Source organism: Sapajus apella, unplaced genomic scaffold (assembly GCF_009761245.1).
Source record: "Sapajus apella isolate SASKATOON/1434 unplaced genomic scaffold, GSC_monkey_1.0 scaffold51, whole genome shotgun sequence".
NCBI lineage: Eukaryota > Metazoa > Chordata > Mammalia > Primates > Cebidae > Sapajus > Sapajus apella.
In genome coordinates, this window is record NW_022436991.1 from 508166 (window position 1) to 522845 (window position 14680).

At 36.9% G+C, this 14680-nt stretch overlaps 1 protein-coding gene across 7 annotated transcripts in view; it reads right to left on the reverse strand.

The window, feature by feature from the left end:
- The window catches only part of MRTFB (myocardin related transcription factor B), a 336737-nt gene that overhangs the window by 47674 nt on the left and 274383 nt on the right, over positions 1 to 14680 (reverse strand). For all 7 annotated transcript variants that reach the window (XM_032242720.1, XM_032242723.1, XM_032242725.1 and 4 more), the window contains 5 exons: positions 9850 to 9915; positions 7774 to 7829; positions 6270 to 6345; positions 2242 to 2403; positions 891 to 1069 (listed from right to left, as the gene is read on the reverse strand). In XM_032242720.1, coding sequence (XP_032098611.1) covers positions 891 to 1069; positions 2242 to 2403; positions 6270 to 6345; positions 7774 to 7829; positions 9850 to 9915 — 539 coding nt within the window. The remainder of the gene's footprint in view (positions 1 to 890; positions 1070 to 2241; positions 2404 to 6269; positions 6346 to 7773; positions 7830 to 9849; positions 9916 to 14680) is intronic.

The window sequence follows — 14680 nt, forward strand, 5'->3', positions numbered from 1 at the left end:
AATATAAATATATATAGTATATATAATATATAAATATATGAATATATAATAAAAATAATTTAAAAATAATAATCAATAAATAAATAATAAAAATAAATAAACAAATAATAAATAATAAATTAATTAATAATTAATAAATTTATAATAATTAATTATATAAATAATAAATTAATAATTAATAATAATTAAAGGGCAAATATCTTTAATCCCCATACTTCTGTGAACCCTGGCTGCCTCTCATATAAGGGCTAAAGCAGATAATTGCTAAATTCCTTTCTGACTCAAAAATTCTACGGTGCCAGGCTTAGGAATATTTTCTGCTGAACTTGATCATTCCCATTAAGTTGTTCAGTAGTTTTTACTTTAAAATAACACTATTAAAATTTCAGTAAGGCAAAAACATCATAAGCAGAAAAACAGCAAATGACGTATAGCACAGGAATTCTTATAAAGCCAAAGGAAGCACTGACACTCATTAAAAGATAAGAAACGAAAATTTCCAATGCAATTACCAATATATATTTCTTACATTCCTTTGTATGTACTAGATTCTGAGTTCTCAATAAATCTGAAACATAATAGGTGCTCAATGTATATTTGTTGAACAAAGGAATTCAGTTCCATCAATGATCAAAACATTTAACTTTCTAAGATTTCAGGAAATGATATTATCCACTTATGATAAAGACATGGAAATCTTTATTACCTTTCTGGAGGGCAGTTAAGTGGCTGCCTTGTGCCTAATAAATCAATTTCAATCAAATTCAGAATTTTCTACTTGTGAAAATGTATTACCTTAATATATTAAAAATTGTGAAAACATACTACCTTAATATATTAAAAAAACAAGGCATTTTCACTGTTTAGGGTCAAAGCCAGAAAGATAATACCTGGGCTGGAGTGTTTGTAGTCACAGGAGATGGCGATTCACTAACTTTTGGCTCACTTGGGGATGCAGCTGACCCCTGTGACTCCTGACTCGCAGGCTGGTCCGGAGACAAAGCATCACTGCTGTCTTCGTCAAATGAGAAATCGCCCTGAGTGTGGGGATATTCCTCCTTCCCAACGCCTAAAGAAAGAAATGATTTTTGACTTATGTTGGCTTTGGAATACCAAGCTTAATGGGAAGGAGAAAAAGACTTTCCTATGGAAATTTATGAAGCTGCTTTTAAAAAAAAGTCAAATCAATGTACTTCCCAGTGCAGGAATACACCACTACCCATGATGCATTCTTGGGTAGAAAAGAAATAAAAATCAAACCTGCATTAGATTAAGACTTTGGGTCCAACCACCAGTTTACAGGAAGTACAAGTGCCAGTAATCTTAATAACACCTGGGGAGACAAATGGAATCAGTAAAATCCAGAATGTGGGACATGCTAAAGGACAAAACAAGTCTATTTTGTCAATAAATAAGTAGTAAGAAAAAAAAAAAAAAAGAAGATCCACCCAATACATTAAGATTTAAGAGACATATCAGTCAGAGGCAACGTGTGGACCTTGTTTGGATCCTGAGGGGAAATCTAACTGTTAAAAGACAAGAGACAAGGGGGAAAACGGGGACATGACTGCGTGTATGTTGATAAGTTCCCACTTTAGGGAGCAACTCAGCTACACTGACATCTCACATGACTTTTTTTTTCTGCTAAAGTTTATACCAGAAACAAAAAGGGAAACATCAGTAACTGTGATAAGACCAGGATAAAACAAATACTACCCATTCTATACTCATGTGCTATTCACCTTCCTGAACTAACATTGAACGTGCTATTTATCTTTCCTAGAAGTAGATAAAATACTGAAAACTTAGTAAAAATATTAAACCACAGAATCTAACCATAAGTTTAACTTAGAAAAAGTTAAGTAGTTTTCATCACTCCTGGGGACTTCATATTTTGTTTTGGTATGCATTTAAAGCTCAGGCAATCTGTAGTCACGAATTCTGAGCAGTACAATCAACAATGATTCCACGCAGTCCTAAAGAGATGGACCCCAAAAGATGAGACGAAATCAGAAAGTAATAATTAAACCTCAGACCTAACAAGGGAATCTGTTAACTGGCAGCAGATGCTAGTCTTACAATATATAATGAAATGATAGTACCATGAATCACTGTGTTAATTTCTAATTATCCCAGAAAACAATACTCACGATTGGTGCTAGCCTTTAAATTACATTTGTTTTATCTAAAACTTCCAAGTGTCTCTTTCTCCCCACAAACAGTAAATTTTTAGAGACTTGCCTATAATTGCTTCTTTAACGCTGGAGTCTACAGGAAGGATGTTTTTCTCTACCAGCTCCATAGGACCAGGTCTTTGAGCAATCTTTTCATTCAGATCATCTGCTAGTCGAGCTCTTTTCAACTTCATCTGGGTAGCCTGCAGCGATGGCTCTGCAAATGTTTCTAAAAGAGGAAACAGTTTTAACCAATATTTGAATTACTATTTCTATTCCATTATGTTGTTTCAGGCCAACTAACTGAATTTAAACTGATTTAGACATATTTTTGTGTTCTCAATGTATTTATGGAAAGAGAAAATGACTGTTTAAGAATGCTCCAGTATGCATTTTGTATTTTTTAGTCCTGGATAGCTTTACGTTGTCTATATAATTTGGATGCCCACAGACTCAAACTAACAAGTCCTTAAACTAAAAATGGGGTACTGCTAATGTTTATTTATGGTAGGAGGGTGAAATTCACATTTATTAGGTATTGGGGATCCAGAGAACGAGCCAGACAGATGCGGCCCATGACTCAAGAAGTTGACAGTCCTAGATTTGGCGTCTTTGGAAAATCAATTCTTAGAAGGGAGACACTGCCTCTTAGGGTTATAAGCTTCTCTGCAGAGGTCAGTGGGAAGAGCTATCATTCATGTTCTTGAATTGATCCCTCTGTGTCTCGGCTGGTCATCATAATTAACAATTTGGGGCCAGGTGCAATAGCTCACGTCTGTAATCCCAGCACTTTGGGAGGCTGAGGTGGGCGGATCACGAGGTCAAGAGATCTAGACCATCCTGTTCAACATTGTGAAACCCCTTCTCTACTAAAAAAACACAAAAATTAGCTGGCTATGGTGGCATGTGCCTTTAGTCCCAGCTACTAGGGAGGCTGAGGCAGGAGAACTGCTTGAACCTAGAAGGCAGAAGTTGCAATGAGCTGAGATTGCACCACTACACTCCAGCCTAGCGACACAGCAGGACTCCATCTCAAAAAAATAAAATTGGGTTTATTTCTGAATATATATCTTCGTGTCAGGAACATTCAACTATAACATACAATAATTAATGGTTGTATAGAGGCATCAACTCATCTATTTACAAATGCATGAAATTGGTACAACCAATCAACCAAATGTAAAACTATTATAAATACCATAATTCACCCATCTGCTTCTTTCTGTCAATACTTGTATTTCTGGTAACTCTCGTTAATGTTTTTTCCATTGTTCTAAAAAATGTTTATAAATGATGAAAAATAACGACGTGTGTCTACCCAAAATTCTGAGTTGAAAGTTGCTTGGCTCTTAAGTTATACTATAGAAGGTCTTTAATGAAACTCCCGATACATTGGCTTAAGATGAATTGATATTCTTTATTCTGTAGGTATTAATAGAATGTTCTGGCTGAAGCCCTAGGCTCACTGAAAGCACATGGCTAGGAGGTTACCCTGAAGCACATCTGTGCAGCTTCTCTATCCACCAGCTGAGCTGTATGGGTGCCAAAAGTGAGCCTTGACTGTCCAGAAAATGATTCATATCTTTTATGACGACTGTCAATACATAATTTAACTAAATGTCACAAGAAAATGATAAACTTCAAAAGTAAAATGATTATTTCTTGTAAACTTAAATGCTTTGGGAAAATTTGATAAAGGTGAGTCATTAAAAAAAATCACTGTCAAATTCGTTTGGGCAATTAACTACAAGAAATTGGGGAAAAGGTTGTAAAATCTAGGATTTTAAAGCACAGATTGTTTAAGTGTCTTTATTTCTGTTGCACCATACATGGAAACTGTAGGTGCTATACACTGGCTGTGCTTTATGCAGTGAAGATGATGTGAGCTCCATTCACTGAAATCTTACCCAAAGAGGAGGCCCTAGCACAAGGTTGGAATATTGTAAATAAAGGTAGACTTCTACCAGTTAAAATAAAATGTATGTCCATCTCATTTTCATAATTTTCCCATACAACCAACTGTAGCCTCAATCTTCTGAGAAAAAACAATTAACCACATAAGATGATAGTTGGGGAGAAGCGGACCACAAGGATCACTCTTAAGTTGGTATTTCAATGTTTCTGGTTAAGATCTAGGTAGGACACATTCTGTTTTTCTCCTCTCTTCCATTACCACCACCTGAGTGATAGCAATACATATGGAAAGAAAATATTCCCAAGTAAGTAAGTGGAGCCTGGCATTTTGGTATGTTTCTGTTCCTGGTCTTATTATCTATATCTCCCTGACTGAGGCTAAAGTTTAGCTGCTGAACTTCAGGAAGTAATTTAGACTCTTGCCTGCCAAATATCCAATCCAATCAAAATGGGGTTAATGTTAACATACAGTTGGGAGTGGTGGTGGTTTTAAGATACTTTAAAAAATAAAATGACGTTCTTATTTCAGAAATCCCAACTTGAGAACAGATGTCTCAAAAACATCATTTATGATTCATTCATAAATATGGTTAGATTTTTAAACAGTGGATAGTCTCCTTTTGAGAGTTGAATGTATTTTCCTTGATTTTAATTGTGTTAATAAAGCTTGTTATAGTTAGAAGCAAACTGAAAATAGATAGCATTGTTACTACAAAAATGTCCCTTATAGGTCAAGATGTTTTCAGGCAAAGAAGCAACCACTTACTTGGCTACTTATCAGTAAACATGCTTCTTTGAAGATTCACTTAGCCCTGACTGGTAGCTGCTCTACGCTACTACTGGAGTTCTAGAAAAGCCTTTTTAGTCCAGCGGACTTCTGAGAATACAACCCAAAGTAGAGAAAGGGACATACCTCTCACCTCCCGCCCCTGGAATGAGGAGGACAGCCACATAATAAAAGATTCTTTACAAAGAAGAGCCCCTACTTGGGGTTGTAGAGACCACCTTGATGCTTGGAACTTCTTTACCACATCCTTAATACTGTGAGTTTTTTTTCTATCATAGCAGCCTGTTAACTTCCCATGGAATTCTTCTCACTGTCTGTAATTCACTTGCTTTGCTGGTTTATTATTTATCTCTGCTACCAGACTGCAAGCTCTGTGAAGTCAGGCATCCAGCTTTCTCGCTTACTTGTTGGGTCCCTGGGGTCTAGCACACTGGCCAACGAAGGAACACCTCTAATAACAGTAGCCATGTCACCTGCTGAAGGTTTCATTTCTGGACATGTCTGACCTTTAGGATATTATTTCTTACGTTGAGCTACAATCTAATACTTTGTAGTATCAATCTAACTAATTAACTCTAATCCTATCATTAGACCGAGAGAACAAACTTTCCTTCTACCTGAAGATTGTCTCTCAATTTTTGAGAAGTTTTCAGATTCTTTCTGTATCTTCTCAAGACTTAACATACCCAAGACTACCACAGAATCCTAGTCTTAATAAATTCGTTGAAGAAGCAAAACAATGGAAGAAAGCGTAACTTGGGAGTTTACGGTGGAGGTAGAAGCTTTTGAGAATACTTTGCCTTTAGAGAGACTAACATCCTGGCCTGACCCATGTGTTAACCAAAGACGGAATGGAACTGTCCATACCAGCCTTGTAAGTGTTGAGGCTACACAACTGAGATAATTTGGCGAGGGTGAGTGAAAGGTGCTAATGGTTAGCTCAAGGTGGCTTGTTGTTGGTAAGTGGCAATAAAGAAAAAGTGTGGGTGTGGGCATTGTACCAGGTAGACACAGACAACGTCCAAGTAGTTGAACATCTAGGGTTGGACTTAAACTACTGCATTCTGTATGACTTAATAAGGCGGCATATGTCCCTCACCGATAAATCCTCTGGACCCCAATTTTTAAATTTTTTATCAAACAGTAAGGTAGAGGTATCTGTGGTACCAGCCGGTGTGAAAGCGTTAGTCCATTAATCGGTTATGTGAAGAATCACACCTTCCCTGTATATCTAACATAATGTTTTAGCTTTAGGTCTTCATGTTGCTACCCAATTTGGAGGATGTAAGGTTGTAGGGTAAAAAGTTATTAAAATGGAAATAAAGAGAAATGGTGGAATTCTCACTTCTTTTCTTGAAAAAATACATCAAATTAAGAAGAAATAAATCCTTTACCTTCTAAAATGTGCATCCTGACAAGTTCAGAACGATCTGGTCGACTCCGAATCTTGTGTTTCAAAAAATTTTCGGTCTTTAAAAAGAAAAAATAAAGTCTTACCATAAATGATTTATTATTCATTGTTTTAAATGTTCTCTAAGGTACTCCACTTAAATAAACCATATACCATTTTGGTCATGTATTTGAGAGGAAGAGCAGAAATTAGCGCTCAGGAAAACTATTGTTTAATACATGCTTTAAATTATAGCCTTCAAAAGTATACAGGGACGTGAAGAGTATGTTGGTGTAAACTAAGCACTTTATAAACTTTGAAAACTTGTCAATATTGAAAGGCCATGTTTTGAAGATAATTAAAAAAAATTTTTTTTAAATAAACATAGCATTTAAATCACTTAAATAGCTAAAATCAATAAAATCTATACTTCAAGTCCAGTAAAAATCCACCTAGAAAACAAATTTCCTAAAAATCCTAATGTATTTTATTTGGTAAACTCATATTTTCTTAATTAGAAATGTATTCAACTCTTAAGAAAGAGTAAGACATAATTACAGCATTCTAGAAAAATTCTTCAGAAAATTTTGGAGTATTCTTATTTTCATGTTGCATGATAAATTTTCTCCAAAACAAAAAGAATGAATATTCATGATGGCACTTTAAAAAAAATCTTAAACAATTATCATATCCAAGTATGATGGTGCCATCTTAAAGAATAAATCAGAGTTGAATGTAGCAGTATTTTCTGATTTAGCCATATTCCCCTACCCTTGGACAAATGTACAGGTAAAAGAGACCCAGTAGGAACATCACCTAAGGATGTGGTGTCAGCACATTCTTGACTGTCTCTGTACAGGGATAACAAATGTCAGAATTACCCCCCTCTTGGCCGGGCGCGGTGGCTCAAGCCTGTAATCCCAGCACTTTGGGAGGCCGAGGCGGGTGGATCATGAGGTCAAGAGATCGAGACCATCCTGGTCAACATGGTGAAACTCCGTCTCTACTAAAAATACAAAAAATTAGCTGGGCATGGTGGTGTGTGCCTGTAATCCCAGCTACTCAGGAGGCTGAGGCAGGAGAATTGCCTGAACCCAGGAGGCGGAGGTTGCGGTGAGCCGAGATCGCGCCATTGCACTCCAGCCTGGGTAACATGAGTGAAACTCCGTCTCAAAAAAAAAAAAAAAAAAAAAAGAATTACCCCCCTCTTATGCCTCTAAAAACCGTTATGCTCTGAGAGCAAGAAAGCAAAGAAGTATGATTTGTCCTTTCTGTACAATACTAGTTACTGGTTTTAAAAGAACAAAATTTGAATGTCATGTATTTTCTTCAAACTTCCAAGATCAAACTATCCCAGAATAAATATTCTCTAGGCCACGTATCCTGAAAATACACTATTTTTTCTCTATTGACATATTTAGGAGTAAGACTGCTACTTGTACACCGGTATTTTAGAATAGAGGAGAGAAGGAGGGAGAAGTAGAGCATTTTAAAGTGAAATGTCTTACTCTGGCTCGTTCCAAGCTTTTTATCTGTTCATGGAATGCCGCTGGGCTCTTCAAAGCTGTGAGAAGAAAAGAAATTATTTCCACAGTATAAATAGGATTCATACTTCAGTCCAATGTTATATCATGTTGATAAGCCTATTAATAAATCACATCTACGGTTCCATTAATTTACTAGTTCCATTAAGAGACCCGCAAAATTTGAAATCATAAATGTTACAGGATGAAAATTATGTATTTCATAAATAAAGCAAGTAGACATTTAAAACATGGTTGTATACAAATGACAACGCAAATACCAGCTCAGACTAGTTCTGACCACTCATAACACAACTTCATTGCTGAGGGGACTGTCTGATGACTCCTTGATGAGTCTTTGCTCTTAATGGTCGTTTAAGCTATAGAAAAAGCCTGTATGTCCTTGGGAGTGACATAACCTTGAACATGGGGACACACTGCACTTTGTGTCCAACAGATCTGAGGTATCATTTATTCAGAACCCATAATAGGCTCTGTGCTTAACCACGGCTATGTTGCTGTTGGTCTCGCAATAACCTTGCCAAGATAGGTATACGTTCCAGTACAGGTGAAAGATTTAAAGAGGTTAAGTGAATTCTTGGGGCCATATAACTAGATGGTGATCAAAGTGATATTTAAATCTAGATTTTTTAATTTGAAGGGTTCATGCTCTTTCTACTATACCACAGTGCAACTCACTGTAAACACACAATGACTCCTTAATATGCTAACTGCTGGTATATCAAATACTCTGGCATCCTAGTGTGAGGGTAAGCAGTGCTTACCAAATCATCACCTACAACAGTTTTCCTATCAATTACCTTTGCAAAATCTTGTCTGTGTATGTCCACCATTTCCCGGTACCACCCTGTACTTACAAGCATGGGCAGTCAGATGAGCGGATGGGACAGAGGACTAGGATCCCCTGGGCTGTCACCTCCAAGACTTCACCAATCTGCTTTTACAGCATTATTTTCTGCTCTGGCGAATGAAGCACCACAGAAACTCCCAGGAGCCCAGCCCAATCAGGTTTGGCTAGGGACTAGCCCCCAAAAGCAGATTAGAGCTGGCCTAGTAATGGGTGTCTTAAATATCATAATTTGATCTTCTCTGATTGACTGGTTCATAGTCAGGAATGTGGTAGTGGAGAAATCTGGCAGATTATCAAAGCACCTTTTGACTATCATAATGCTAGATTGAAAATATTTAGATTTTCAGTAGTCCAGAAAAAGTTTTACTGGGAAAAACAGCTACTAAAGAGAAAAATCATACCTTATCATAAACCAAGAAACAGCTTATCACAGCCATGATTCAGAAGACTGGAAAGCATAAGTTGATTTTGTAATTTCTTTCTAGTGTTTTAAAATGGAATAAGTTACCTCTTGGAAAGGTCAATTTTTACACAAAATCCAGATACACAGTCCTAACAGCCAACACCAAACAACCACTCCTTCCCACTAAAAACCACTTCCAAACTTGATTAAAGGTAAAACAACTAGGACAAATATTCTAAAATTAATCAACTCTAAAAAATTTCTTAAAGGAACAAACCCTAGGGATACTAGGGAAATAATCTGTACTTGAGCCAAAAATATTAATTATAAATGGAATGTTTATCAGTCCTGATACATGTAATTACTGTATACAGACCATAGTGTAGCACCAAAAATAATTAATTGGAATTAAGTCTAAAGGAAGCAAGATTGTGAATTTTATGGTTTTTGGCAAGTCTAATGAATTACAAATCCATTAGTATAGTGACTTGTCGTTTCAAAACTAAAATATTAAAGTTTAAAGAAAGAATGGATGTTAGCTTAATTACAGCGTAAAGATGTTCTCTGTGTAATATAAAATTCAAGTCCATCTTTTAAACTGTATCTGGTTTTTAAAATGTATTCTAAATGATTCACTTAGGTGCCCCATTTTTCCTTAGAAATTCACTTGGTAATTGTTTGTTGATTAAATGGATACAGCTGAACGCAGAGCAAAATATAGGCTCTTCTTGGACATGCCTGTCGTGTTCTGTCACGTTAGGGATGGCAGTAAGGCTGTAAATCTTACGTGGCATGATGCCCTGGTCCACGAGTTGTTCTCTCGTCCTCCTTTGTTGCAGCCTCAGCTGGAGCACTGTGAAAAGGAAATAATCACCATTGGAGTTTATTGGCAACTGTGGGATCCAATTAATGTGATTTCACAGGAGATACAATTAAGCTTTATCAAGCATCTTCTATTTCACAATTAAACAAGGATAGTACCTGGCACCATGTAACTTGTTAAAGGAAAATTATTTTGTAATTTCCGCCTGTTTAGTGAACACCAAAGTTTACACAGCATAAATTTTTTTAGTTAATCCTAATTTGATCACCAAAGCTATGTATTTCTTGTTTAAAACATTCATAGTCCTCAAGATAATAAAAATAGTTGGCTTATAAAGATTTGCTAATAATTCTAATTCACAGAGAGATGTGAGATTCTTTGACACATCTTAATTTTTTTAAAGCAAATTAATAGCAAAAATGTATTCTAAGGAAAGACTGACTATAAATAGCTTTAATGAAGGCTGTTTGCATAATAAAAATTAGACCTATGAGATACTCCTAATGACCCAAAGGGAAATTTCTAAATTAGGAACTGAAAGTTTAGTACTCTTTGCACAAACATAATAACATATCTCATTCTATAAGTTCTAAGAAATTCACAAATCAATTGACATCTTATTACTTTAATAAAAGAGTAAATTATTAGAACTGGCAGAGAACAAGATATACCTCATGAAATGCAGGCATCCAGTTTCCCAAATTTACTCAAAAATTTTTTCCCTAGATTTCTCAAGCAGATTCCTTTTATAAGCATCTACATGGTTTTATCTGGAAAATGAGACTATTTCAAAATAAAGGGAATACAGGAGGTGACTCTAAAAAATATTTTTCTTGCTTTGTTTTACATTCAAACCAACTTTCCATTGTGATTTTAACTTGCCATTTTGATTTTTGTTTCAAACCATGGATGAAAACCAAGATTAGAACAAAGAGGCTGCCTAAGGGTTGTCAATATGCTTAAAAAAAAAAAAAATTACCTACGTGCGTTTCTTAAATGGTGGGAAGACAGAATTTTTTTTTTTTTTTTTTAATTATATTTTAAGTCATGGGATACATGTGCAGAGCACGCAGGTTTGTTACATAGGTATACATGTGCCATAATGGTTTGCTGCATCCATCACCCCGTCATCTATATTAGGTATTTTTCCTAATGCTATCCCTCCCCTACCACCCCCTTATCCCCAACGGGCCCCAGTATGTGATGTTCCCCTCCCTGTGGTCCATGTGCTCTCAATGGTCAACACCCACTTATGAGTGAGAACATGTGGTGTTTGGTTTTCTGTTCTTGTGTCAGTTTGCTGAGAATGATGGTTTCCAGGTTTATCCATGTCCCTGCAAAGGTCATGAACTCATCCTTTTTTATGGCTACATAGTATTCCATCGTGTATATGTGCCACATTTTCTTTATCCAATCTATCATTGATGGGCATTTGGGTTGGTTCCAAGTCTTTGCTATTGTGAACAGTGCTGCAATAAACATATGTGTACATGTGACTTTATAACAGAATGATTTAATCCTTTGGGTATATACCCAGTACTGGGATTGCTGGGTCAAATGGTATTTCTATTTCTAGATCCTTGAGGAATCACCACACTGAGAAGACAGAATTTTCTGGTGAGTGGTGATGGCTGGAATGAGAGGCTCAAATGCAATGCACATGGTGTCTCCTCCTTGCAATAATAAAACCTCAAGGCCTGCGCACACAGACACATGGAGCCCATCCCTTGTTTTTCAGTTGGTCTTGTGCTGACTGCAGAGCAGAGCAGTCTCAGGTAAACTTCAGAAAGAATCTAACCTGTAACATGGCTTTTAAAAATATTTTATCATTGTTAGATATGAATGTCATCATCTATCAGATACAGAAATAGGTTTCAGTTTTTCTATGGTTTGAGGCCATACGATAACAAAGCTTCACTGATACCATACTTAAAACTGAAACAACTGACAAGATTCTGCTACATAAAGCAAAAGAAATAAAATTTCCTAAAAAAAGATATGCACATTCCTGACATTAAGATGTTCTGTAATACTTATATCAATTGTGCTCTAACAGAAAGATCTTTTCCCTAAGTTGATTGAGGATAGTTATGTTCCCACTGTACTAGGAACAAAATAACCAAGGAGCTGACCTGTGCATCTTACAGCAACCAGAGACCTGCATACTCTAACATTCATTTAGGAATGCTAAAGTAAATGCTTGTCTGTATTTAAGATAGTCATATTCGAGAAGCAGAATCTCAAGAAAAAGACAACTGAAAGTACAAAATGGTTAGAACAGTTCTCCAGTTCAAAGGTTGATACTTCTGGAACATGATGGTCTATGTCTGTTGGAGAATCTCTAGCAGGAATATCTTTCCTCCAAGGGGAATCCTCAAAAGAGTAGAAAAGAGAGAGTAATGAAAACAACAATAGCCCTCTGTTTGGATTAAAACAAACAAAAAACAAAATCCCCACACATTTGTGACATAGCTCTATCAGACACAATATACTTTTTGGGTGAATGGCAACTTTGAATGATGCATACATTTGCAACAACTTGATTTACAAACCAACACTGATGACAACAGTTGGTTAGTCTTGGAAGCATCCCCTGATTGTACACTGGTCATCTCAGGTGCCTTCATTTACCAGGAGAGCAGTCTTGTCAGCTGTATCGTCTATGACCAGAAATCACACTTTCAAGCTAACATGGAAAGAGAGGTACCTGCTACTATGAGGGTAACACACAACATGGATGTATGTCACTCTGATCTGTTTCTACTTCCAACACTTCTGACACCAGATGTGCGGGCTTTTCCCTCATACCAGCCAATTCTCCAACTCTGGATGCCAACTGGCTGTCCAATGATTCAATTCTGACACTATGTAGCTGCAGTTAGTGTCAGATCCTACAAGTTAAAATGCTCCATCCCAAGAGACTGCCCTCACTTCAGATGCCAATTGTTACTCCAAGCCCCCAGACTTTTGACCAATGTGTTATAAAGTTAGGAGGTTCCCATAATCCCCTTCCCAGGTTTGATAATTTTCTAGAATAGCTCACAGAACTCAGGAAGGCACTTTACCTACTATTAGTAGTTTATTATAAAAGATACAAATCAGGGACAGCCAAATGGAAGACACATATAGGGCACGGCATGGGAGAAGGGGTACAGAGCTTCCATGACCTATTGAGGTACACCACCTTTCCTCTGGTCATGCCTTGGTCTTTCTGGTCATCGGCCCCTATCCAAAAGCTCCCTAAAGGCCTTCAATTATCTGTCACCTCAGTAGCATATAAAAACCACTCACCATTCTAGAGAGTCCAAATAACTTAGAAGCTCTTAAGAACTGGGAAATAAGACCAAATGTATAACAAACAATGTTCCTATTACTCAGGGCATTCAGGAGAACTTTGGGAGTTGTGTGTCAGGAACCAGAGACAAGGGCCACATATTCACAATATCATAAACACCAATTACCAATTATTAAAAAAACCCCACAAACAATTTGTGTTTTCTGTCTTATTTTCTATGTGGCCAAACAAGCAATCAAACAACCCTACTTACACTGCTTGAAGGTAGGAGAATAATTTCCCTAATTAAAGCTCTTGTCATTGCGTATACAGTACAACTTTCCCAAGAAGCAAGAACCTCCCACTACAAGTATTATTCAAAGCAGTTGTGGCCATCAGCCTCCCCCAGGCATATTCATTTATTTAGAGCATATCTGTTAGGTGTCTGGGTACTGTATGGGGTACAAATCCGTAGGAAAGAGCAGCAGCAGTAGCTGTGAATGGATCTTTTTAAAGCAAAGACATTAGGAAGAACAGGAATGGAAGGGGAGGCAGAACTGCAAGTAACTAGCCATTTTGTTAAGTCTGTTGATTACCAGTTTTTTTTTTTTTTTTTTTTTTGGCTTTTATCTGCACCCATAGATGGACAGTACTGGATATATTACATTGAATATGAAGCACTACGCCCTATCGAGAGATCAGGTACATTGCTACTTTGGGTTAGTATTAAAACACAATAACCGTTTGGGAGGCCGGAACAAGACAGGCAGATCACTTGAGGTCCGAAGTTGGAGACCAGCGTGGCCAACATGGTGAAACCCATCTCTATTTAAAATACAAAAGCTAGCCAGACAAGGGGGCAGGTGCTTGTAATCCCAGATATTCGGAAGGCTGAGGCAGAAGAATCATTTGAAACCAGTGAGCCGAGATCGTGCCACTGCACTCCAGCCTGGGCAATAGACAGAAATTCTGTCTCAAAACAAAACACACAATTATATAATACATTATATATTTTATACACATATTTAAAAAAAAATTTTTTTTTTTTTTGTTTTGGAGATGTAGTCTCGCTCTGTCACCCACACTGCAGTGCAGTGGTGCAATCTCAGCTCACTGCAACCTCTGCCTCCTGAGGTTAAGTGATTCTCCTGCCTTAGGCTCCAGAGTAGCTAGGCCTATAGGTATGCACTACCACACCTGGCTAATTTTTGTATTTTTTAGTAGAGATGGGGTTTCACCATACTGGCAGGCTGAACTCCTGACCTCAAGTGATCCACCCTCCTTGGCCTCCCAAAATGCTGGGATTACAGGCGTGAGCCACCGAGCCCGGCCACATATATTATGTATTTTATGATAAATTATATATTATTTGTTGATGTCAACTAAAACCAGTCATTCAAAACTTGACAAAGCCTATTCTGACAGCAACTACTACTTATAAAAAGTACTAATCATATAGGTACAGACTCATAATTTTAGAAAATATCAAACTTCCTTTCAGAACTTCTGTTCATTAAATTA